General features: G+C 43.2%; 1 protein-coding gene across 1 annotated transcript; it reads right to left on the bottom strand.

Annotated features, from left to right (window-relative positions):
• Nucleotides 1–504: 504 nt before the first annotated feature.
• Nucleotides 505–9598, bottom strand: BANF2 (BANF family member 2). Its single transcript, XM_019710709.2, has 2 exons — nt 9473–9598; nt 505–651 (listed from the first exon to the last, which is right to left on the bottom strand). Exons 1-2 carry the CDS (start codon nt 9596–9598, stop codon nt 505–507), a joined length of 273 nt encoding a protein of 90 aa, XP_019566268.1.
• Between the last annotated feature and the right edge of the window lie 17466 nt (nt 9599–27064).

Genomic DNA, 27064 nt, shown 5'->3' with positions numbered 1-27064 from the left:
TCATGGAAAAGCACATTAAGAGGGAATTTCCATCAACTTAAGCCTCAGAGTGAGTACAATGAACAGTACTCACTGATGACATATACTGCATATGTAGGCATGAGAGAGAAATCAACTTTTGTCAGCTAATTCTTGAACCTCAGAAACTAAGTAAGATAAAATTATTGTTGAAGCTGCTACATTTGGGGTTCCTTTGCTATGTAGCAATAGATAAATAATACACTGACTTAAAATTTAATTCCCATTTTTAAATAAAATTGTCCATTCTTTTATAAAATTTATAATGAGATGTTTGGCATGATATTCATGTAAGGGGAATGATCACTGTTTCTGGGTGGTGAACTTTGGGATCATTTTTTCTTGTGTTTATCCTTTTTTATATTTTTGAACTACTTTTTATAATAAGCATGTATCATTCAAGTTAAAATAAAAAATAACGACTTCAAGCCTGGGTCTTGGTACAGAACGTGTCATTTACCCAGGAGGCAGAGCAAGAAGATGTGTTTATAGGAAGCAGGAGCACCACTCCTTCAGGCAGTTAGAACTCTCCTGGGCCTCACACTCCGTGGCGCCACAACAACAAATGAGCCACTTCTGAAACTCAGCTTCATTCTTGTGCATCAGGAGGAATTGTCCCAACAGGATGTAGGCCTGTGGGGAGGGGATGAGGCAGAGAGGAAAATGGGAAAAGTTATAATAAATTGGCTCAGATATGCATTTCCTCCCCCAACATGAGGACTCACTTGAAAATCAAAGGAGGGGGCACAGGTCAGGTAGTTGTGGTAGACTGGCAATTCCAGAAACCCTGAAAGGGCAATGAGGATTTGGGGATAGCCCCTTGGTGAGATAGATGTAAGGCCAATTTAAATATCCATCCCTCAGGGTGGGATAAGGGGCTGTCCAGTCTAAGATAAACCAGAGGCTGTCTTTCTCAACTTTAATGAGCACATGAGTTACCTGGCATCTTGTAAAAAGGCAGGTTCTGACTTAGTAAATCTGGGGTGAGGCCTGAGAGCCTGCATTTCTAACACACTCCTGGCTGATGCTCATCCAGGGATAACATTTTGAGTAACAAGAGCCTAGCATAACTCATGCTTCCTTTAGGCCTTGGATCTATTATTTCTTTCTTTAACACACACACACACACACACACACACACACACACACGCTCCCCACCCTACCACTTTCTCAATTGTTCTAGCAAATATTTTTTAACCCTTGGCACTGTTGGCTAATTATGTGTTGGCGGAGTGGTCATCTTGTGCATAGTAGGAAGTTTAGCAGCATCCTTGGCTTCTACCCACTAGATGCCAGTAGTACACTTCCCTGCCCCCAAATGGTGATCCTTATGAAAAATCTCCAGATATTGCCAAATGTCCCCTTGGGGACAAAATCTTCCTTGATTTAGACCCACTACATATAACTGGCAGATGAAGGGCATCTTAGCATTCATTGATTTGCTTTTGCAAACCAACTATGATCTCAGGCAACTCACTTAACCTGAACTGAGAACCTGCGGAACCCAGGCCTCAGTTTCTGCATCTTCTGAAGGTACATAGTATGCCTTGACCTATCCTGCAAATTGAATTAACTGCATTCAATGTGAGAGCATTAGAATAGTGCAAACTCTTTCTTTCTTTCTTTCTTTTTTTGTCCTGCAATACATAGCCTGGTGGGAAGAGCAGAAGTTATAAAATGCAAAGCCTTGCCCATCTTTACTTTTTGAAGAGTCTCTGTGAATGAAAAACTCATGTAAAATAAAGATTCCATGACTCCTAGTCTACAGCATTTTTAGTATTCTAACTACTCATCCCCACAATGTTTCATTTCTTTTTTTTTTTTTACCATTTTAATCACAGGCTTATTGAAGAGGAGCAAGGACCACATGGAGAGAGGGACATCCAAGATCATGTGAACACAAATTGGGGAAGCCACCAAACAGTAAAGCCTAGAGATTTAAGGTCACATTAAATGCCCATCTCTTGGGGGTAGTTTGGGGGCTCTCCAGCCTGGAATAAATGACAACCAGTGTCCACACCTTGAGTTCTGGGCCACCACCAGGAAAACCCACAGGTGTCTGTTTACTTTCAGTTTCATAAAACAAAGCAATCTTTATCTTGACCAAAGGAACATATTTTTTAAAAAAGAAATTAAATGAAAGCTGAATCCTAGTCATAAAATGTACCAAGCATTGGAGTTTGGGATTTTTTATTTTGAGTCATTATCCAGTTGTTGAAAAGAGAAAAGGCCAGGATTTCATGGTCATTTTAAACTGCTGTCTTAATCATCTTAAAAAAGCAGTATAATTACTTAGAATGATCTCATTTTACTTTATAAGTATCCTCAAATTTTCAGGGTTTTACTGAGATGCCTTTTAATTGAGTGTTTTAAAAAAATTAACATTTATTTCCAGTCAAGGTTGGGGAATAGGCAAACGCTGTGCTTGCATCATCTCACAGCCACATCAAAATTACAACTAAACTACAGAACAACCATCACTGAGAATCTTCTGAAGTCTAGCTGAACAGAAGTTCTATACTTAAAGATATCAGAAGAAGCCATGTGGAGATGGACAGGAGGGGTGGAGACATTGAACAGGCTGGTCCCACAGCCATACGTGGCAGTTAAAAATCAGGAGGTGTATCTCAGTTGCAGAGATACCCCTGAGGAGCGAGGGACCCCAGAACCACACCAGGCTCCCCAGCTCAGGGTTCCAGTGTCAAGAAGAAAAGTCCCCACAACTTCTGGCTGTGAAAACCAGTGGAGATTGTAGGTGAGTGAGATAAAGAGCAGCTGCACTTCGAGGTGCTCCTCTTAAAGGGACCACACATAAACATACTTGCTGATGAACTCACTTACTCTGAGCTCCAGTGCTGGAACAGCAGTTCAAAAGGCACCCAGGACATATGGGGAAGTACTGAATTGTCTAGCTTCAGGGCAAGCCTGAAGGGGCAGCTTCCTCCCAGAGAGAAGTGCTGACAGAGGCCATTGTTCCTTTGTTGAGCTATCCCCCCTCCCAGCATGCAGACACAGGCAGCCAGCATGTCTGAGTCTCCATCAACCTGGCTAATACTGTTCACCCTGCCCTGGTGATTCCCTAAGACTCTGCCCCCCACCCTCCTAACTTGTGGGCCCATTTAAGCCACTTCCAGTGGTTTTTCCATACAAATGACCTGTATTGGCTCATGCTGTGGACTTTTCTAAAATCTCTCAAAATTTCACAAACCCCAAACAAGTAGCATCTGGCTATGGTGTGCTGCATACCTCTTGCTAAGTAGCCCCAAGCCTGGCAGTAGCAGCAGCTGGCCTTGGTTCATAACTTAGCCTCTCCCAGGCACCTCCAAGTCCAGCATGGGTGGTGGCCATCTGTGGATTGCTGTGTGACTCATTCCAGGTGGCCCCAGGCAGAGCACAGGCTGCAGCTGAACTTGGCCTGTAGTGGGGTCCCTTCCAGGAGGCCCTAGGGTGAGCACACCCAGTGTCCAACTTTGGACCAAGCTGGAGCACCACCTGGCTGCCTCTATGGACAATATACCCAAAGGGCACACTAGGCAGGTACCAGAGACCTGCTAAAGTGAATCCTGCTCTGTAAGGTCAGCCTCTGCACCACAGCTCCTCCACTGTAGTCATGGCCAGTTCTCACAACCAATCAGCTCAAGGGTCAATCCCTCCCAGTAATGTAAAAACAGCAACCAAGGCTCAACTACAACAGGAGGGCACACACAACACACACAAGGGACACACCTGCAGCACCCAGCTCAGGTGACCAGAGAGACTGTGCCACTGGGTCCCACAGGACAGCTACTACATAGGCCACTCTACTAAGACAGGGAGACATAGCAGCCCTACCTAATACATACAAACAAACACAGGAAAATAGCCAAAATGTGGAGACAACGAAACATGTCCCAAATAAAAGAACAGAACAAAACTCCAGAAAAAGAATGAAACAAAATGGAGACAAGCAATCTACTAGGTATACAGAGTTTAAAACATCAGTTATAAAGATGCTCAATGATATCAATGAGAACTTCAACAGAGATAGAAAACATCAAAATGGAGATAGAAAACATAAAAAAGAACCAGTCAGAAATGAAGAATACAATCACTTAATAAAGAATACATTAGAGGGAATCAACAGTAGATTAGATGAAGCACAGGATCAAGTCAGTAATTTGGAAGATAAGGTAGCAGAAAACACCCAATCAGAATAGCAGAAAGAAAAATAATCAAAAAAATAATGAGAATAGTTTAAGAGGCCTCTGGGACAACATCAAGCATACCAACATTTACATCAGAGGAGTACCAGGAGGAGAAGAGAGAGCAAGGAATTGAAAACCTATTTGAAATAATAATGATGGAAAATTTCCCTAACCTAGTGAAGGAAATAGACATGCAAGCCCAGGCAGTGCAGAGAGTCCCAAACAAGATGAAATCAAAGAGGCCAACACCAAGACATATCATAATTAAAATGCCAAAGGTTAAAGACAAAGAGATTCTTAAAATCAGCAAGAGAAAAGCAATTAGTTACCTACAAGGGAGCTCCCATAAGACTGTCGGCTGATTTCTCAATAGAAACTTTGCAAGCCAGGGTGATTGGCAGGAAATATTCAAAGTGATGAAAAGCAGGACCTACGACTAAGATTACTCTACCCAGCAAAGCTCTCATTTAGAACTGAAGGACAGATAAAGAGCATCCCACACAAGAAAAAGCTAATGGAATTCATCACCACCAAACCAGTATTACAAGGAATCTTAAAGGGACTTCTTTAAGAAGAAGGAAAAAAAAATTAAAATATGAATAGTAAAATGGTATAACTACATATCTATCGACAATCACTTTAAATGTAAATGGATTAAATTCTCCAAATCAGAAGACATAGGATGGCTGAATAGATAAGAAAACAAGACCCTTATATATGCTGCCTACAAGAAATTCACTTCAAATAAAAAACACACAGACTGAAAGCAAAGGGATAGAAAAAGGTATTTCCTGAAAATGGAAACAAAAAGCAAACAAACAGAAACCTGGAATAGCAATACTTATACCATTTAAAATAGGCTTTAAAACAAAGTCTATAACAAGAGACAAAGAAGGACCTAGTAATCCCACTTCTGGGTATTTATCCAAAGAAACTCAAAACACTGTTTCAAGTGGATGTGTACAGCCATATGTTCATTGCAGCATTATTTACAATAGCCAAGAAATGGAGGCAACTTGGGTGCCCATCAGTGGATGAATGGATAAAAAAATACAGGTGGTACACAGATACTCAAACAACGGAATATCACTCAGCCATAAAAAAGAATGAAATCTTTCCACCTACAACAACATGGATGAACCTAGAGGGTGTTATGCTGAGTGGAGTAAGTCAGACAGTGAAAGTCAAATGCCATATGATTTCACATATATGTGGAATCTAAAGAACAAAATAAGCAAACAAAACAGAAACAAAATCAGAGATATAGAGAACATTTTGGTGGTTGCCAGACAGGAGTTTTGGGGTTATGGGTGAAAAAGGGGAAAGGATTAAGAAGCACAAATTGGTAGTTACAAAATAGTCATGGAGATGTAAAGTATAGCATAAGGAATATAGTCAATAATATGGTAATAACTATGTATGATGTCAGATGGGTACTAGATTTACCGGGATGATCACCTTGTAAGTTATACAAATGTCTAATCACTAAGTTATACACCTGAACCTAATATAATATTGTATATCAACTGTAATTGGAAAGTTAAAAAAAAAAATGTTTAAAAAAATAGAGAAAAAAAAGATAGTGGCTATCTTAAAAAAACAACAATTAACATTTATTGAATTGAGCCAACTCCTGTAGTAGGTGTGGAAGGTGCAGAGGTGAATATAACAGGATTAAGAAACACTAGCGTTTTGTCCAAGGAGAGAGAACATTGATGATGAGGAGGATGATGATGATGAGGATGATACTAATACCTGGCACTTCTGAGTACCTTTGATGGGATCCAGACTCCTGGAACATTTTAATTGAGCTGATCCTCACATGTACCCCATTCCATTCTCCAGATAGTCACTAAGAATTGGAAGGTTAAGACTCCTATTTTCCTCAGCCCCATTCTTGCACATCTCATCCATCCACAGTCTGGCCTGGCATCTATGGAGTCTTCTGCCATTTTACAGGCATTGCTGCTGGTATCCGATGGTCTGGTGATCAGAGCCTCCATGTCACCACCAGGCTTTGAATTCAGGAAGCCAGGGAATGCATGGCACTCAGGGCCAGTGACAAACTTTCCAGGAATGCTACAGGAAGCAGGGCCTCATCTTGCAGCCTCCAGAGCCAAGTTGCAACCTGATGCTCCTTTCTCCACTTTCTTCCTGGTCTCACTCTGCTATCTCCCAGTGGCAGGGAGGGAAAATTATCCTGCTTCATCCTCTCCTATCATGGCCATGCTGGAAGCCTGCTCAGTTTCTCTGCTGGCTCCAGAAAGCCAGCCCCTAATCCTGGAGAACAGAAAGCTGCTCTCGCCCTCCTTGGTCCAAAGCTCAGAAATATCAGATTCTCTAGGATATTAAACTTACTTCCACCTGTTGGAATAACTCCAGGATTATCCCCAGACTAATGCATCTTCCCCAGGGGGCACTGCTTGATAACTCTGAATTTACTGAGTGCCTGGAAAATCACTTATCCCTGGGCAGGGTTTTCATAGGGAGAGGAGGAGTACAAAGAACACAGAACCATTCTCTGCCTCAGAGAAGGGTGGAAGCACACCAAAGGCAAACTGTGCCTCTATCATGAGTGTGGTTCTCAGGCCACGTGTGGAAAAAATAGTCAACAGTATGGATGTCACAGCAAGGGGTCGCACTGAATACTCAGTCTTCAGAAACAGGAGCTTGTTAAGCTGGGATGGGTGGGCAGAAGGAAGGCTTAGTTCCCAGAGGAGGTAGGCTGAGAGGTGGACCTTGAAGGGAAAGAGTCCATTTCGAGAGGGGCCTCAGGTCGGCACAAGGGAGGTCCCATATGTGTTTGTGGCTCAGGGACAGTCTGGCTCGAGTATGGGTATGGGTGTGGGGGGTGAGGACAGAAGCATATAAGACGGAGCTAGAGCTAGGCTGTGGAAAGCCTTGAGCATCTTGTGAATGATGTATTTTCCCTTCTTGGTAATTCCTTTTTCCATTGCAGCCCCTCCATCATTAAATCTAGACCAACACTGTCCAGTAGAAATCTAATGTGAGCCAGATGCGTATGTAATTTTTATTTTTTTTTAGTAGCCACAGCAAAAGGGAGAAACAGGTGAAATTAGTTCTAATGATAGTTTTATATTCTAATGATAGTTTTATATTTCTAAAATATTATCATTTCAACATGCAATCAATTAAAAAATTATTGGTGAGATACTTTGAATTTTTTTGTATTAAATCTTTAAAATTGCAGTGTGTATTTTATAATTTTAGCACATCTCAATTCAGACAGATGCTTACTAGTACCAGTAGCCAGTGGCTACCATGTTGGATAGTAGAGAGCTAGATCCTCAGACCAAAGTTGACTGTCCCATGGGAGGGGAGGCATGAAATCACAGAGAGAATGCAGTCCAATGTTGACTTTTGGGCTCCTGAAGAGATTTGGGTGAATTCATAGCAGGGAGTCTGGGGGTTCAGTGTCCGGGTATTTTGGGAGAGTGCTGGTAGCCAAGTGATGAGCCCAGACAAGTAGGGCTGAGGGCAACTACATGGTCTGTGTCCCAGCGGGTCTTCAGAAAGGGTGCAGAAAGAGCCAGCACCCATGAGACAAGGCCAAGAAAGCTGTCATGAGTACAGCCCTGACTGTGTAGCAAGTTCTCAAATGCCTGAAAATTTCTGTCATTCATTCTTTTGTCTTAAACATGCCTGTCACCCCACCTGCTATCATCATTAAAAACACAGTTAAGCTGGAAAACGCAAAACTATAGAGACAGAAAACAAATCAGTGGTTGCCAGGGACTGAGAGTGGAGAATATGAGGGTCATGGGGAGACATTATGGGGTGACAGAACTGTTTTATGTCTTGATTGTGGTAATGGCTACATAGTGCATGCATCTGTCAAAACTTGTAGAACTGTGTACTAAAAAAGGTAAAATTTACTGTAAGTAAATAAAATATTTTTTAAATTAGTATGGCTAAATAATAACAGAATCTCACAATTATGGATACATTAAAACAGTGGCAGTAGAAGCCAGAATACTGGGTATTTCTGGAAATGAAGGAAGGCTTTGATCTGGAAAAGAAACGAAAGAACCATCTGGAATCTGGAGGTGTGATCACTGGATCCAGGTAGTGGATCCATTGGTGTATAAATATCTGTCAAAATTCACTGAACTGTACCTGTCATATCAATGTAAGTATGTTACACCACAATTGAAAAGCAAAAGGGATAATCATTTCTGTTAGACAAGAATTTTGAATTTAAAATGTTTCCCCTAGTCAGACTTGCCTACTTTATTATGTGTTCGGGAGTGGTTCAATCTCCTTCATCCAAGAGGAAAGAAACAAATGTACCTCAATCATGGAGCTCCAACTTCCTGACAATACCACCTATTGGATATTAAATTGGTTGGTAGCTTGGGGTGATATTCAGAATATTTAACATCTGGTGCAAAGCAGTGTGTCAACCAGAAAACCACAGGTCCAGTAGTTTAGATGCCCCCTGGAAACAGCCGTGCACTGTGCTGGTGCACACACCAGTTCCCAGCCTCTTTGGGTGTTTCTGCAACATCTTCCTGCCTGGTGGTGTAGCCTGATGTTGAAAACTGAAGAGTGAGCCGCAATAGTTCTGTTGCTGGTGCTTCTCTCAATGGAGTGTGCGAAGCTCTGTGTGAATTCCCACCCACCTCTGCATGTGCTCACTTTCTTTGGGTGCTCTTTGGGACCATCTCCCATTCTCTCCTAAAGTTCTAAGCAGCCTTATAATAGCACATAAAAAAACAATTACATAGAAAAAAAATGTTTAGATTCCATTAGATACCTTTGAGGCCATTCTTGGGCTGCCAGCGACATCTTAGAACATCTCAAATCCTCCTACTCTAGTGTAGACCCCAGGCTGCTGTTATTCCACTTGCTATCTCCAGTCTGGTGCCCTGGTGATGGAGCAAGTGAGACCCTGAAGGTCTCTTCATGGGCGTGGGCAGTGCACCCAAATCATCCATCTTGACAGCTCAGCCCCAGACTTGTGAAGCTGGCTCACTTCTGTTAACCCCTGGGTGTTTGAACACCAAGTGAATCATGCCTGACCCAGCTGCTCTGAGCTGAAGCAATTCAATTTGCCCATTGTCACTGGCCCTTGAGGCTGCCCAAGCATGTAGAGTCAGTAGCACTGAAGGATGTGGCTTCCTGCCAAGTATGGCAGCTTTGCTCTCTGATGGCCACTTGCAGGGACATGTGGCAATGGCGGCCATCTGGCAGGACTAGGAGAAGAGAGGTGGGAAGACAAGTTGGAGAAATAAAAACAAAGGAATTACCTTGTTGAAACCTTTGGTGACCAAATTCATTGCAAGTTCATGGCTGACCCCGTCTACCCAGACAACATCCTTTTCTCCGATGGGTTCAGAGAGGAAGGCTCTTAGCCTGGGTGACATGTGATCCATCTTCTGCAATAGCAGTGGGGAGGAAAACAGTTAGGAGGCGGTTGGCGGCTCACGGTGTGAATGGACATAGGGGAACTCTCTCGGCCTCCTGACAGACTATGAGCGACAGATGGCAGGTTTCCTTTCACCTTCCAACATTTATTGGGGCCTTTTAGATGCCAAGTGTAATGCCAGCACTGAAGGCCTTTACACATGCATTCCCACCTGGATGGACTAAGAGACGTGTAATCATGGCTACAGATGAGTTCAATAAAACCACACAAAAAGGATGTGCTTTATGCTAAGAAATGCAATTGTTCTTTCCAACTCTTCCCACCCTAAATGCTTAAAGAAGTAATACTTCTCTTAGATAATTACCCCACCTTCGTTCTTAACCACCCAACACTTTTTTCATACTTTTATTTTAGTGCTTTCTATACTCTATAATAGTTGGCTGTTTGGTTGCAAGTAACAGAAAACTCATAAACTGTATCAAATATTAAAGAAGACACAATATAACTCAAAAGCCCAAGGGTAAGTAAGGATGGGTATGTGCAATCAAGTCACAGCTCCATTTCTCTGATTCTTTCAACTTTCCTTCCTTGGATTGGCTTTAGTCTTGGTTGGTTCCCTTCATGGTAGTGAAATGGCTATTTCAGCACTTATATTCCCCAACAATTGAATCCCCCCCAAAAAAATGAAATAGCGAATGTGCCTCTGAGGAATTCCAAGCAGCGCCTCATGCAGTCTCAGTGGTCTGCACGGGGTCACCAGTGTCAGCCTTATGCCCTAATCCTAGACTTGGGAGTGGAGTTAGCCATGCAAACTGTGAGTTCAAGCATAGTTTTACTTGAACAAAATCAGGATTATTATCCAGAGAAGATGAGATGGGCATTAGAGCAGTAACCATAACATTCCACCATGGTCCACCCTTTTGGTGAATCAACATCCATGCACTCTCCTTCCCTGACATAATCATCAGAAATATGCACACTTGGCTAAAATAGACTCACCCCCGCTCCCAAAGGGTGATGAAGCCCTATGATTCATCCAGTTACAGGATTCAGGTTCAAGTTCACATTTTCTGGAAGATCCATCATTCTCTCCATCATGTCTGGAAGTAGCTACTCATGGAATAGTAACCTATGAATTAAATTCTGAGGTTCATCACCATCAACATAGCCATCAATGCCAGGGGGAAAAAACAGATTATCTGCAAGAAGCACTTCCAGAAGGGGAATTTTCCATTTGGAGAACGGGAGAATAGGAAACACCTTCTGTTGTCTTTGGTCAACAGTACATACAATATTGTAGCAATTAAGGATTTTTTGCCCTGGTGGTAAAGCAAGTCCCTTGGTCAGGCAAGATGGCAGTCCTCAGTTCTGGGTTTGGATATATCTGCTCTGGCCACTGCCTTGTTAACATCTGAGTGGGCATGTGGTTGATGCCTTCCAAGGAGAGTCACTGTTTTAGCACCCCATTTCAAGTTTAGGGATTGCCCTGAAGGATGGGCAATCTCAGGCCATAGTTGGCCACTTTCTTTAGCAATTCAGTTCCACTAAGAATTTAATGGGTTTCTTCTATTCAAGTCCATGTGCTGGTAGTTTGAGCTGGAGATTATCTCAGGTCAGAATCCCTGAGCTGGCAACTGGTCTTCGTCCTTGCCCACTGCCCTGATCCTCAGATTAGTGGCAACTTCCTTCATCTCTGAATTGGGGATGAACCCCAAATTTTCTCCTTGCCCCTTAGCTGCATCTTCACAATAAGTCAATTGTCCCCTTTTTCAAGCTTGATATCCTTAAGACAAGATGCTCAGGAGAGACCTGGGAACTAGGGCAATGTTTTTTCGGAGCCCCAGTCTTTTCTCTTGCTAAGTAACCTGATTTGTTGCCTGTGTTCTAACTTTAGCAAGATAAATCAGCTGTCCTTTCTTTTTTTCAAAATAGACTTTATATTTTAGACTTGTAGGTTTAGAGTCACAGCCAAATTGAGCAGAAAGTACAGAGATTTCCCATATACCCCCTGTCTTACTCCCTGACATGGAGTCTCCCCCACTTAAATCAGCTTTTCCTACCCAACAGGACTTGCTCATCAATGTCCAGTCACTTTAGATTGCAGGCCATAGGCAGAAAGGCCCTCTCTTAGGGATGTATTCTCATCCCTCTCCACCCTCAAATGGCCCATATTCCCCCTAAATATGAGTTTTCTAGGACGTTAATGAAGACTGCCAGAGGTAGCTGACACCCTGAATATTTCCCATCAGATCTCCAAATGCCATATCTCCATACCAGAAGGCCTGCTTTTGCAGGGTGCAACAGACCCACTGCACCCAGCCATTTTGCTAAACCAGGATCACCATCTTTCTAGTTTAAGTAAAGATATCCTTGTTCTCGCGTGAAACATCACTTCTCAGCCAATCCACATTTATGGTTTCCTCATGGTCACATCCCCTTCATTTATGATGCAAGCAATAGAAAATCTAGTTCAAACTGACTTATACAGGAAGTTTTATAAGCATATGTCACCCAAAAATCCAGAGGTGGATCACGTGTGGTTTGATCAAAGCTCCAGCTTCATTTCCCTGCAACTCTCTCCACTCAGTCTTCCTTTATACTTGTATACCTGCTCAATCCAAAATCCTTGTGGAAATAACAGGGCTGCAGCAGAGTGTGGCATGGCTTTTACAAGCCATGCCCCAACCCCCAAAGGAAAACATTTATTTTCCTAGAAGCCACCAACAAATGCCTTCTCTAGTTCAAATCATCACAGGCCAGGCCCTATAACGTTATCTATGGCCTGATATGAATGCCCTACCTCTGGTTCAAAAGTGAGTACATGACCTGTAAAGCATATAGACTGTAGGGGTGGGGATGGGGCACAAAATCCAGGTACTTGCCATGTCACTGGAAGTAGTCACCCTATACTAAGATACAGAACGAGGTTAGGAGAGCAACCTAGCATACCGCATATTCCCCCAATAGATTGTGAGGATTTAAGGGCTGCATCTGCCTCTAATGGCCTTTGCTCCCCTCCCCAGCCACAGCTCAGCACCAGTACTGTGCCTCAGTGATAAGCACTCAATGACATAAGTGACCGATGCATCCATTGCTTTCAAGTGCCTCCCTTTCAACAGCACTGGTCCCTTTGCCTGTCCTCACATTCCCAATTCTCGTCCAGACCTTTTTGTAAAGTCCGGCTGCCTCTGTCAGCCTTCCTGCCCCCAGATGTTTTGTGAGACTTCAGATGAAAGCAAACTAAAAGGAAGTGATTTTAGGAGTCAGGGGATCCTAAAAAAAATGGTCTCAAAGTGTTGGCTGATTCTAAGAAGGAAAACATAAGGCAAGAGAGGTTGTCCAGGGTCCCTTGACTCTGTAGGTCTCAAATACATGGATGTGTGAGCTGCGAATATATTATTATACGAAGGGCATTCATCTCTCTCTTCAGCGGCTAAATATGAAGATGTCTCCTAGTCTGTGAAAGTATGTTAACAGGTGAACTCTGCAGCACCCATCACCTCATGGATGATGAATCAGGATTGGTGGCCTAGCTCACAGCGGGTTGGTAAGAGATGGGGATTTGTAAGCAAGAGGAAAAGGCTGAGCATGCTGGCAAGGCTCCCCAACTCTGCTGAGGGAAAATTCCATTCACTATCCACGTTGGCCATCTGTTAGGTTAAACATCTCTGCCTAGTACAAGAATAAATGGAAACTACAACATCGTTATCAGTGCACCAGCATCATTACAGACAGGTAATGATTAGCAACACCTTGTGTGTGTTTGCTTTTCTCACACACCGGATCTCACTTTGATCTTGGAAACACTCTGGAGCATGGGCAGCAATTTTTACCTTCCTAAGGACCAACTGAATAAAAGGTCCTCACATTCATTAGGATGCCTTTGTCTGCAACAGTGGTTCCCAACTGGGGGAAAATTGACCCCTCCCACATTTGACAATGTGTCTGGAGACACTTTTGGATGTCACAACTGAGGGAGAGGAAAATGCAATGGCATCTGATGGGTCGAGGCCAGGGTTGTTGCTAAACATGCCACAATGCGCAGAAAAGCCTACCCCACCCCCCAAAGAATTATCCTGCCCCGATGTTCATAGTGTCAAGACTGAGAAACTCTGGGCTACAAGTAGTAGAAACCCTGACTCAAACAGTCAAATAATTACATTTCTAATCTCACGTAAGCAGAAATTCACTAGTGAAGTGGACCCAGGATTTTGTCAGTCAGTGACTCTGTGTTATCTAGGACCAGGCTAGCTGCCCACATAGTCCCAAGATGCCTGCATGGAAACTTCCAAAGGCAAGAGAGGTCATTTCTTCTCAGGTGTCCCCAGAACCTCTTCAGCAGAACTTCCCTTAGTTTCTTTGGCCAGACCTAGGCAACACACTCACCCATAACAAGTCACTGGCCAGGAGAGTGGGACTGTGTGGGATGTGGATGAAGTCAGCCTCCTGGCATGTGGTTGCTCAGAGAATGTAGGGCTCTATAAGGAGGAGGAAGAAAGGAAGTGGATGCTGGGTAAGCAAACAACCTAATGACCATGTCTGCTGTGTCTTCTAACCCCGGGCTTATAGTCAGTCTAGCATCACTAGTGCCTCTTGAAGTTTAATGTGCACACAGATCACTGGGGGGCAGGGGTCTTGTTAAAAAATGCAGGTTTTTATACAGCAGGTCTGGGGTAGGGCCTGAGATGCTGTATTTGTAACAAGCTCCTGAGAAGATGCCAATACTGCCAGCCCACAGATCACACTTTGAGTAGCAAGGTGTTACATTATACCACTTATTCTTTTTATGTTACTTTATATTCACTTGTGATAAAGTGCAGTATTCACCCCTTATCAATGGGGGATATATTCCAAGACCTCCAGTAGATTCCTGAAACCAAGGATAATACTGAACCCTATATATACTATGTTGTTGTTTTTTTTCTATACACGCACACTCTTTCACTTAGAGGAAGCACTTTACAGCTCCAGTTTAACATATCTGAATTTCCAGCATCACTAACACTTTGGGGATATTATAAAATAAAGTAAGGGTTACTTGAACACAAGCACTATGTATGATACCTCAATAGTCAATCTGGAAACTAAGACGGCTACTAACTGACTAACGGGTTGGGAGCATATACAGCATGGAGACAGAGGACTAAGGAATGATTCACATCCCAGAGGCTAAAGCTGGATAGAGCAAGATTTTATCACGCTACTCAGAATGACGCACAATTTAAAACTTGTGAATTGTTTATTTCTGGAATTTCCATTTAATATTTTTGGACTGTGGTTGACTATGGGTAACTGAAACCGTGGAAAGTAAAACTGCAAATTGCAAATAAGGGCAGACTACTGTACACATAACATAAATTTACCACCTTAACCATTTTTAAGTGTGCAGTTCAGTAATGTTAAGCATATTTACATTACCGTGCAACCAATCTCCAGAACTCTTTTCATCTTACAAAACTGAAACTCTAAGTCCATTAAACAACAACTCTCCATCCCCACCTCCCCCCCAGCCCCTAGCAATCACCATTCTACTTTCTGTCTTCATGAATTTAAATGCTCTAGGTACCTCATATAAGTGGAATCAACAGTATTTGTCCTTTTGTGACTGGCTTATTTCACTTAGAATAATGTTCTCAAAGATCAAGCATGATGTGTAATATGTTAGATTTTCTTCTTTTTTAAGGAAGCTCACTTTGTCTGCATGTACTACATTTTGTTTATCCATTCATCCATCAATGGACACGAGTTGTTTCCACCTTTTGGATTTTATGAATAATGCTGCTATGAATAATATCACTTCAAGATCCTGCTTTCAATTCTTTTGGATATAAACCCACAAATGGGGTTGTTAGATCATATGGTAATTCTATGTTTAATCTTTTGAGGAACCTCCATACTGTTTTCCATAATGGCTGTACCAATGTCACTATTCCTAAACTTGATAGCCCATTAAACTCACATTGGGAGATTTACAAATTATCGTTGCTTGGGTCCTTCCTCCAAAGTTTGATTTAATTAATATGGGGTGTAGCCTGGACGTTGGGAATTTAAAAACTTCCCAGGTGATTCGAATATGCTGCAAAATTTGAGAACCACTGCTTCCTTCTCATTTGTTTCTTTCTCATAAGATTATGAAGAGCAGGTTTTCTAGGATGATGGGACTCTAGCTAAGTGGGACTTTATGGTGGGCTCTCTAACATCTGTCTCACCAAATGACATATGTTCACCAACTCGCAGGTAGTGTCTATTTCCCAGCCCCACCCCCAATCACCAGGCATAATATATCCTCATTAACCATCAATAGGAAGATTTAACTATGACCTGTGAAGGCTTTGAACTCAGAGAACTTCAGAGCAGTCAGACCTCAATACCAGCCTACATAGCATTTTTAATTAAAAAGGAAAAAAGGAATCTTTATTTAAAAGGAAACTTTACCTGGAATCCATTTATATTAAGTAGATCAAAGAAGAATTACTCTGTTGATTTGGGAAAGAGGTGAGGGCACCAGTGAGGCCCCCCATCAGAAACATGGAGCCATTCCCATAATAATCCACCTTGTGCTCCTCAAAACCCCTCTCTGATCTAGCCTAAATCTTTTGTTTCTATAAGAATTCAAGTGGCCTGCTCAAAATCATGGACCTAGCAAAGCATGGTTGGCTCTATGTTTCCCAGAAGAGTGTCCCCCTTCTAAGTCACCTGGAATTTCCTGGGTGGGCTTCTCCGTGGACTTTGTTGTGGGCAGATTAAGCACTAGCCACTATGCAACAAAACTACTATAAATGGCTTAATGTCATCCTGTAAAAGATTCTTGTGTATAAGCTATTCTCACAATTACTTTATTTTGAGCCACAAAATACTGTTTGGGGAGGACACATTGGTAGGAAACGACCTCAGTCAAGTCTGGGTTTGGATGCTTAGAAAAGTCACCCATTTAAATAAGGAATAAAAGAGTCAATGGAATTTAATCATGGCTCCCAAAGGAATAAACTCCTAGTTGCGAACATTCAACTTTGTTTAAAGATCAGGTTTTAAATCTATACAATAGGTCTTTATGAGCAGGTATCACAAATATGCTCTTCTCAGATAAACCGAGTGTGGATGAGGGGACTGCTATAATGCCACACAAATGGGTATTTGGGGCTTAGGATACAATTTCCAGTGGAGATATTGTACATAAATTCAAAAGGTGACATCTCTGAACAGCATCCATTAGTTGTAAGTGAAGTCATTATTCTCTGAAAACCTTACACGATGACTCAAAAGTGACTCTAATGATGAAGACACAGATGTGGTGATAAGTGACTATCGTGAGAATACTATTGTTTTCTTGAAATATAAATAGAAAAAGTGAAATATTTCTAAATATATTGTTTTGTATGTGTGATTTTAAATGTGTGCAATTAAATTATGAAATCAAATGGTGTAAGTAGACTATCTATAGCCTTAAAAGTTTATATATTCAAATGACCAAAAAACATTTTTGAGGGTCTCCTTCTTGAGAAAATGGAGGATTATCATATTTTCATGTTTGCTTTATATTTCAGCATACATAGGATTGTTTACCCCAGGGAACTGAAATGTTTATAGTTAAACTTCATGTTTTGCCCTCACTCTTTACTGAGGGTGGTAACAAGGGGTGCAGAAGGGAAATCTGCATATATATTAACATTGTTGAGACTACTGCTGCCCACGTTTTGCTCTATAAAATGTGCCATATGATAAATCTTTTGGAATTTAATGCATTAAAAAGTATATCTTTCAAAATTGGTATATTTCTACCTTCATGATAAGAAAAATGTTGTAAAAATATTTCTGTTTTTACTCAGCCTACTAGAAAGCTTTGAGCTAAACATGATGACCATATAGAGAAACTAGCATGGATTAAAACCGCCCTCTCTTTGTAGTTATCACATCTGCTTCTTCTGTTAAATGCCTCCATTTTCTCTTTCTATGTTTACTTTAAAACTTAAATTCATGTGCTCAAAGTACTTTATTAAAAACTATTTTATTACATGCTGAAAACCTCAAAGATAAAGAGAATATAAATAGTTTTTCTAAACTAAGATTTATGGGAAAATTCAGGATCCAACCCTATGTCCTCAAAACACTGCAGCCTTGTAGCACCAAATGAAGGCAAGAGAACGAGGGTGAGAATGATCTCTATGGAGGCCCTTAACCTTCAGTGAGAGGCTGGCAGGATGATGGAGTTCGACCTGGATGGAGTGAGGACACTACACACTTCTCACCTATCAGGATCCAAGGGAATGTCGTCTGTCAAATACCCCTCCTGGCTGTCAGTATCTCTGCCCCATTCCTCAAAGCTGCATCTTCTCCATTCAAATGACCAGATATGGCCCCTCTCCAGTCATTCATAGAGAAAGGATAAAAAGAAGGGTGGTAATGTTCTTATGACACTGAGGTCTCACTCTGAGGAATCATTTCCTCTTGAAGCTGTTAAGGGCCCAATAAGACACTGTAGGTTGCCTCCTTTTTTGGATGGAAGCTCATGGTCTCAAGACAGAGCTCCTTTTTACATAGTCAGCTCAAGGATTACTTTTTATGGCACACCATGTTCACCACAGTGTCCTGGGGCTGGCATGCAGCCACTTCTCACCTTCTCAAGCTGCATCTTGGGGCACCTAAGAATGACTTTCTCTGTGAGGATTGCTCAGCTGGTGGGATCTAAACCTGCTGGCAGCCATCTTTGCCACCACCCATGGATAGCCTCCCTGAGAAGGAAGCAACATGAAGAAAACTAGATCTGAGAGAAGGAAGCCTCCAACAATGCAGATGGGCAGAGAAAATGCTCAAGCAAGGGAATCAACAGTAAGTGGATAGGAACACCTGTCCCTTCAATTACTAACTATGAGACCTTGAGAGGATTCCTGAACCAAAGATTCAATTTCCTCATCTGTGAAGTGGGTATAATGAATTCCAGCCACCCATAGCATGGTTGTACAGGTCAAATGAGTTAACTGAATATTGAATGTGTCGTACACTGTGTGGAAAAAAGTAAGCACCACTTATAGATGAGCTGATCCACAGGGGTTGTATTTAAACATTATTTCTCAAGCCTATTATCAAGCAATTCTTTATGGGTATAAAATCAAGTTGAATTCTGTTGCTTCCAAGCATTATTATCTTCTAAAACATGAGTTTAATGCATCCTTCACATGCCATGGAAAGACCCTTCAGCATCCACCCCAGAAAGAGACATCTATTGTCTACCCTGCTCAGCACCCATACTCTCTCCATCTGGGACCATCACCTCTACTTCCCTTTGGGGATCACTCTTCCCTAAACCTCAGTCTCTATCTGTCCAACACCCTGGCTCCAGGGAGTAACCATGTTCAGGCCTGGCCAACGAAATTAGCCTATCACTTTGGTCACAGTGATTGGTTCAGAAATGGGCACATTACCTAGCCCAGGCCAAGTCTGAGAGTTCTGTTAGAATTATGGGTAAAAAGGTTATCTTTCTCTGCAAGGATTGCTGAGCTGGCAGGATGTGAGTGCAGAAATACTGGGACAATCTTTGCTATTATCTCTACCTCACAGCCTGCCTAAGAAGGAAGCAACATATAGGAAAGCAAATCTGGAGAAGAAAAGAGACAGATTCCCCAATAATAATTTGCAGGTCTGGATTTAGCCATGCCTGAAGGTATCTATCACCAGACTTTTAAATTTTGTCAAGTAATATTTCCCATTGTTGTTTAATTCAGTTTAAGTTGGGATGTGCTATTTGCAACAAAGATTCTTAACTAATACACCCCAACATTCATTTATTCACTCACTCATTTGACAAGTGTTTATAGGGCATCTACTATGAGCTAAGTACTATTACTAGGCACAAAAATATCTTCATTCTACCAAGACACTGGGGCAGGATCAGTCCCATGGCTTAGGCATCAAGATGGAAAAATAATTTTTCAATAACCATTAATGCTCATCGTTCAAAAATAAAGGTAACATTTGCCTTCCTTGCCTCTAGCTCCAAGTCTACAATGCCAAGCAAGATCTGTGATGGCTGTCTTACACATGGCCCTTTAATTATAGCTCTTTCTCTAGATGAGTCTTAAGTAATGAATACCCAAATAAATTCAATGATTCCTCAGACCGTTACTGAGTACCATCTGTACACAAGGTCTTGAGTTAAATCTATGAACCTGTAAGACAAGGCCTTTTTCAGGTACCTCTCCCAGAGAAAATTTAATTGGCTCATGGCAAGGTATAGCAAGCAGGGTGAACTCAGTGATAAGGGGGGCTATTCCTAGAGATAAGAGATCACCTCTTCAGGGAACTAGAAGGGAGGGGGAGGGTTGACTTCATGAATTCAAGACTACTGAGATGGCAGTCCGGGTTGTAGGCCATGGTTAGACTACTGCTAGGTATGCTAGGATGGGGGTAGGAGACCTGAGCCTGACTTCAGCTCTGCGCATGACCAGCAGTGTGACCTTGGCAAGTCATTTTTGTTTTATACCTATAAAACCAGAATGTTGGATGAATTCATTGTTCTGGTCCCTTTCAACATTTTGTATCTTTCTTAATCTACAAAATTCATTCAGATCCACAATCCCTATTCCACCATTTTAGAATCCAGAAAGTTTCAGAAACCAAAAGATTTTTTTTGAAATTTATTTGGCAGCAAAACCTGGCATAAACTTACATGAAGCTATTTATAATCTTTATTATCCCACTTAGTGTGAATATTCATATATTTTGCCGTAATAATATTAAAGGATTTGCTTACAGGGTGCTAAGCCAGACTCCACTGGGAATATTCTGTAATATATAGAATAGGCACCATATTGCCTTTCTAAAATTAAAAAACAAAACAAAACTGAATTTCCCAAAATTTCTGGCCCCAGTAATTCTGAGTAAGGTTTTATAGGCCTGAGCTAAGATCACTGTGTCAGCAGCCAACACAACTGCAAAGATCCCCTGAAGAAGCCACTTGTCTCTCCAGCCTATCTACATTCCACCTTTCTCATCCATAACTTGAATTCTCCCAATCCTCTTTCCCTGGATATAATTGTCCCCTTTCTCTAAAATCCTACCTATGCTGGATATCCTTTGTCCAGGTAGTGGTTCTAGCTGGAACTGTTTCTGGTTGCACCTTTTTTTCATGAAAATATTTCCTCTCCTTTGGGGCTGTGTTCTCTGCAAAGGATCAGGGGCTAATCTAATAAAGTAAGTCATCTAAGGAGCCAGATGTGTGTATTAGTTACCCTCCATGGACAAGACATCTGCATTTGTAAGAGACATATATATTTTTCACTTTTTATTTTTTAATGTGATAAAACACACATAACAAATTTACCATTTAAACCATTTTTAAGTGTACAATTCAGTAGTGTTAAGGATATTCACATTGTTGTGCAACTAATCTCCAGAACTTTTCCATACCCATTAAAGAACTCCCACTCCTTCTTTCCCAGTCCTGGCAACTACTATTCTACTTGCTGTCTCTATGAGGTACCTAGTGTAGCTTGACTACTGTAGGTACCTCGTATAAGTGGAATCATACAGTATGGTGGTTTTCTTTTCTTTTCTTTTTGTGATTGGCTTATTTCACTCAGCATAATGTCTCCTCAAGTTTCACCCATATTGTATCATGTGTCAGAATTTTCTCTTTAAACCTGAATAATATTCCACTGTATGTATATACCACATTTCCTCATCCATTCATCAGTGGGCATTTGGGTTGTTTCCACCTTTCTGCGATGAACTTGGCTATACTATAACATATATTTTTAAACTTCTTAATTTGCACCCCCTTATGGGTAGAGGTTTTTGATTCCTCCTCTCTCTTCCATTATAACCCCAGAGAGAAGGAGAAAACAATACTGTCTTGGGTAGAAGGAGTTACCCCAGAAAGAGGAAAGAGGAAGAGAGTGTCTACCTGTTCTGCCCCATGGATTTTAGAAAGAAGGAGAAAACTCATCCCATCATCCACAAGAGAGATGACGTTTGGGAAGTAGGTAATAGGGGCAGGGGGCTCTCTGGGACAAAAATCCAAGTGGGCAGACATGTTAGATTCCAGAGGGTAAGGTCTGGAACATTGGTCATGCCATGGGAATGCTTCCCTGGGCTTACCAGGAGATGACCAGGACAGACCACTTCCAGAGTGTTCGGGCAGTGGTTCAGCAGCCATGAACAATGACTGGATAGATGAGCCTGAGCATGGGGCAAAACATGCTTTGAGGGCTGATGGGTGAGTGGAAGCCTGAAGTTAGAATGAAGAAGTCCCATGAATTGGAACTTTACAGCCAAAGCAAATAACCAAGCCATAGACTCCAGCAGCATCCCTACAAGACCCAAAATATCCCTACAAGACCAGAAGGCACTGGTCACTGTTGTGGACCAGAGTACACACATTGTCAAAGGGATCAGGCCATCCCATGGGTATTCAAAGCCCCATGGCTCCACTGCCACAAAAACGAATAGTCACTGCCCCCATCCCCCAGAGCCATAAAACACCTTAGGGAGGGTGGGAAGGGCAGAGTGGTCGCTAAGGACTCTCTCCCGCTCCCTCCCCCCCTCTCTCCCTCTCTCCCTGACTCTTCTTCCACCCCACCATGTGAGGATACAATGAAAAAATGACTGTCTGCAACTCGGAAGTGGGTCCTCACCAGAACCCAACCACGCTGGCACCCTGATTTCAGACTTCCAGCCTCCAGAACTGTAAGAAATAAATTTCTGTTTTTTATAAGCCACCCAGTTGATGGTACTTTGTTTTAGCAGCCAAACTAAGACACATCATTTTAGAGAAATAAGGAGCAGCTTGGAGCAGAGATGGGGACAGTATTCGACAATGTAGGGGAAGGTCTCTCTGAGAGCCACACTTGATCTGCTGCCCTGATGTTGAACAGAGGCAAACCATAAAAAGATCAGCAAAAAAGATGATGCCAGCAGAGGGAACGGCAAGCGCCAAAGACCTGAGGGGGAAACAGGCTTTCTGTTTGAGGCACAGGCAGTGGCTCTGGTGGTGAGTGCAGAGGAAAGGGGTAGGAGGGGGTGAGGTCAAGAGATGAAATCACAGAAGTCGGCAGGGTTACAGCTGCACCTTCCAGTTTAGTGGCCACTGCCACAGAAGGCTATTCTACATTAAACTCAAACTTAACATTAAAATTAAGCAAACTTACATTAAAATTAAGCATAATTGAAAATTCAGTTCCTCAGTCCCATTAGCCAGATTTCAAGTGCTCAATAGCCACATGTGGCTCGTGGCTACCATAAGGGACCACATAATTGAGAACATTACTGTAGATGTAGAAAGTTCTATTGGCCAGCACTGGCCATGGAACAAATAAGAAGTAAGTCAGGGTTCAAGGTCAAACCATGCACTCTTGGCTTTGTTCTTTATTAAATCCCTTGAAGTCCAGTTTTCTCCAAACTTAAATGAGGCTCTTCCACCCCAACAGTGGGTCTAAATCATCCACGGCAAGATGCCAAGTCCATGAGCAGCTGAACCAGGGTCTTACCCAGAGGGCACGTTCGAGGCCTCATCCATGGTAACTGGCTGCAAAGAGGCCTGTTTAACTGACATCTTTGCAACCTGATTTATGCTGCCAATTTGGGGCTCCCTGATGTGAAAAAAGAACAGAGCGTGGCTACTATTTCAGGGCAACACAAAAAAGGGAAATTACTACAATTAGCCAAAGCTGATTTCTATTAACATATTTTCTTCCTTGGCACATAACATCTGTTGGTGTGGAAACAGTCGCTCAGTCTTATCCCATCAGGGCGAGAGGCGTGGGCAGCAAACCAGGCAGGTCCATGGGGGAGCCCAATGTCAGCCAACACATAGTCGAAGTGGGACTAAATAATAGCCCCTGAGGAACTGGGCAAGTCACCAGCAATTAGTCTTTAGGAAGGATACATAGAAAAATGCTTCCTTGCATAAGCTGGGAGGCTGCAGATGGAGTTAGCGAGACTTGTGTTGTCAGTATGCCATCTCCACAAGTTCCCTAACCTCTGGGGCAGTTACTTACCCATGCTCATCTGAGAAATGGGGATGATGACACCCACCTGATGGGTTGGGGCTGAAAGTGAAATTACATGAAATATTCTCTGTAAACACTTGGAATACAGTAGGTGCTCAGTAAATGTTGGCCAAATCATACTCTTGATAGCAAAGAGTTTTGGAAGAGGAAGAGAGGTGGGCTAAGGGATGTTTGGTTAGCATTCAGGCTGTTTGGTCAGCAATCCTGGGCTGTTACCCATCCATCCATCCATCCATCCATCCATCCATCCATCCATCCATCCATCCAACAAATATTCATTCTGTGAGTTGGCTCTATGGCCTTGGACCACCCCCTTAAACAGCCTGGCCTCCTGGTTCATACCTGGGACTCAGCAATCTAGAGCCCATCTCTATTATACCTTCCAGGTCGCCCCTCCTAACAAAGTTTGCAGCTGCCCTGGAAGGCCTGACCCATTTGGTTTCGAACATGGAGGATTAGCAAAGTATCAAGACCCGGATCCTGCAACCTGGGATTTGGAAGGATCTTTAAAGATCTTTTGGTCCAGCTCCCAACTGATCACAAGAATCCTGTGTCAGCCTTGCTGACATAAGGCACCCGGCTTGCCTGGACCCTGCCACAAGCATGCTCTCACTGCCTCACGAAGCAGCCTCTTCTATTTTCAGAGCGCTCTAATATGGGGAGGCGCTCGTCTCTAAGTGGAGTGTATATAAATTCTAGGTTAATATCCCTCTTAAAATGTGGCACCCAGCACAGAACACAGTTCTCAGTTTCCACATCTATAAATGAGCATGAGATACCTGCTTCTCCTTCCTGGTGATAGGAATTAAGAGCAATAACATAGTTAGTGGGATACATAGTAGGTGTCTAATAGGTGTTTGTTTCCTCTCTTCTCTCCAAAGTAGGGCTGGCACAGGTGGAGCACCACGGGTCCCTCTAGTTCTGGCCCCTAGACTGTTCTTTTGTTTCAGTGGGGCCTGGGATGGAGCTAACATGTCCTCAGCAGGCTTAGAGGAATCTTATGTGTAAAGTAGAGGTTCGCATCAGCCATCACAAAAAGACCAAAAAGGATGATACAGCTTCAGGGTAGATTTCTCCCACCACCCACCTCACTTCCTGCCTTATAGGTAAAGCCAGGAACTGCTCAACATCATGGCCTCCCTGAAAAACCACCTCTGTGTGCGAGGTGTGCTGGGGCTGTGCAGACCTGTTGGTTCTCGCAGATGGCGAACGGCCCATGTAGATGCATGAAGACTATGGACAGGCTGTGGGAATGTGTGACAACAGGGGAGTCTGGTTCTGCCTCTTGGTGCCCCGGCCCCGCTCCCCACTGTTGGCTGTAGAGGCCTTTGGCCCTTAGACCATCTTCAACCAACTGCTTGTGGTGCAGCTGGGAAGAACCAGTGTCCTCTCAGAGATATAGCTTTCTGCCATGTCCCCCACCCCACCTTCTTCCATTTTGCCTATTTTTCTGGTGTTCTAATCCATCTACTCACTTCCCAGCATGGTCTCAGATCTCTCTGTCACTAAAGGGAAATAAAAGATTTGATACAATAGGGAGCCATGGGGAGTTGGATTTAAAAACAGCCAAAGGTAAAACGTAGAGAGAGGAGCGGCCATCATGAATATTTTTGGAGGGGAGGTGGTTTTGGCATTCCTCGTCCCACCACAAAGCTATGCTGTCACACTGCTGTGAGGAGCTTAATTGGGTCAATGGCTGTCTGCGACCTTAGCTGTGACTCTGAGTGATTCAGTGGATTTCTCATCTAAGAGCCTGGCCTCCCTGCCCTGAGCTTCTATCACGTGCACAGTTGACCTTTGTCTAGGGAGCTGGGGCAGGTGGCAAACTGGGCCTTGGAAGTGATTAGAATATCACTTCTTGCAGCTGATATACCCCATAGGAATAAGTCAGGAGAGGGGTGCTTGCATCAGGTCAGTCAGCTTTTCCAGGAAGGGCTCTGGGCATGTCCCAGCACACCCCTGGCCCCAGATTGGATAATGCTGTTATGAGTATGAGACCCCAAAGCACTAGGCCAGCCTGCCGCTGGGTATATTTCTTTCCATAGTTCTCAGGAAGTCTGAATACTCACCGAGAGTGCCTGGTAGGTTGGCGCCACAGGTTGGTTTGTCTTGGTTGCCGTGGCCCTTTAAGTACAGGCCAGCCCTAGGAAGATAAACTTATATGTCAGTCCCAAGAGCCTGAATGGACTACATTGTGATGTCACACCACTGGGGTGGCCCCCACAAGGCCTGCTGTCACTGCTGGTGTCAGGGAATAGGGAGCCCCTCCTGAATGAATGAACATGTGGAGAAGGAATGAGGGGTGTCTGCCCTGCTAGAGACCACCAGCCTGGGAGAAACCACCCCAATGCTATGTGTTCCTACCCACACCTGGCCTGAGTCAATGCTGTTGAACCAAACCCATCTTTTACATAGTTTTCCTATACAAATTAACTGAAGAGGGACCTCAACACTTAACTATTCCCTTTGCACATTTTCTATGATTGATTTAAAAGTCCAGGGCAGACCTCTGACTTTTCCCCTATTGCCCACCTGGTGTGTTCATAGGGCTACCAAAATAATTTAAATATTAGCTCAGGAAAACAAACAGGAACGTAAATCTCCCCCACCCTCTCTCTGACACTAGTCAAATCCAACACAGACGTCTTTCAGGTTGTCTTCTATAGTATATATGCCTGTGCTGCTTTCTATTGGAGGTTGTGGGGACGGAGCCCCAGAAAGCAGTTTCCAGGCTCTCGGCCTCACATAGAAAGGTGTTGGCTCAGGTAGTAAATGGCCATCAATTGTGATTGGATGGCCATCAGCTGTGGCTAGTTGGCCGTCAGTTGTAACCAGTGAGCCATTGGCCACTAATATAACTGCTGTGGCTAGGCTAGCAGAAAATGGGGGAGCTAGCAAGAAGATGGTGGCTAAGCCTGCAAGCGGCACAGTGAGGGTTAAGAATTGTGCGGCTCCTGTTTCCTGTTTCTCCAACCCAGACACCAGCGAGAATATAGTGGCATGACCCCTGTATCTATGGCTCTGTGGGTGTTCCTTTTGGCCTCACCATATCCTGCGTTCTTATGTGGGGAGTGGGAGCTGAGACCCTGCAGGCCACCCTGCAAGACAAATGGCGCAGCGAGCAGGGTATGGTGCCCGTCAAAGCTCTCCGAAGTGCAGTGGAGCAATTTGTGCGTCAGTCTCAGGAAGACCAGGAGGAGCAGCTGCCGGAGAGCTGGACCCCTGTGGAGGGGTGGTGTTGTTCAGGGAAGCCTGCAGGGTCTCTGCTCCTGCTCCCCACAAGAGAACTCAGGATATGGTGAGGCCAAAAAGGAACACCCGCGGAGCCATAGGTAGGGAGTCATGCTAGTATATTCTCACTGGCAGCACTATACTCTCACTGGAGGCTGTATCCACACTGTCCGCAACCAGCCATCCTAACTGCAATCTGTGCTTGCCAGCCCAGCCACCATCTTCTTGCTAGCCCCCTT

The sequence above is a fragment of the Rhinolophus sinicus genome, linkage group LG13 (assembly GCF_036562045.2).
Source record: "Rhinolophus sinicus isolate RSC01 linkage group LG13, ASM3656204v1, whole genome shotgun sequence".
NCBI lineage: Eukaryota > Metazoa > Chordata > Mammalia > Chiroptera > Rhinolophidae > Rhinolophus > Rhinolophus sinicus.
Note: the sequence above shows the minus strand (reverse complement) of the source record. Positions and strands in the feature narration are given on the sequence as shown.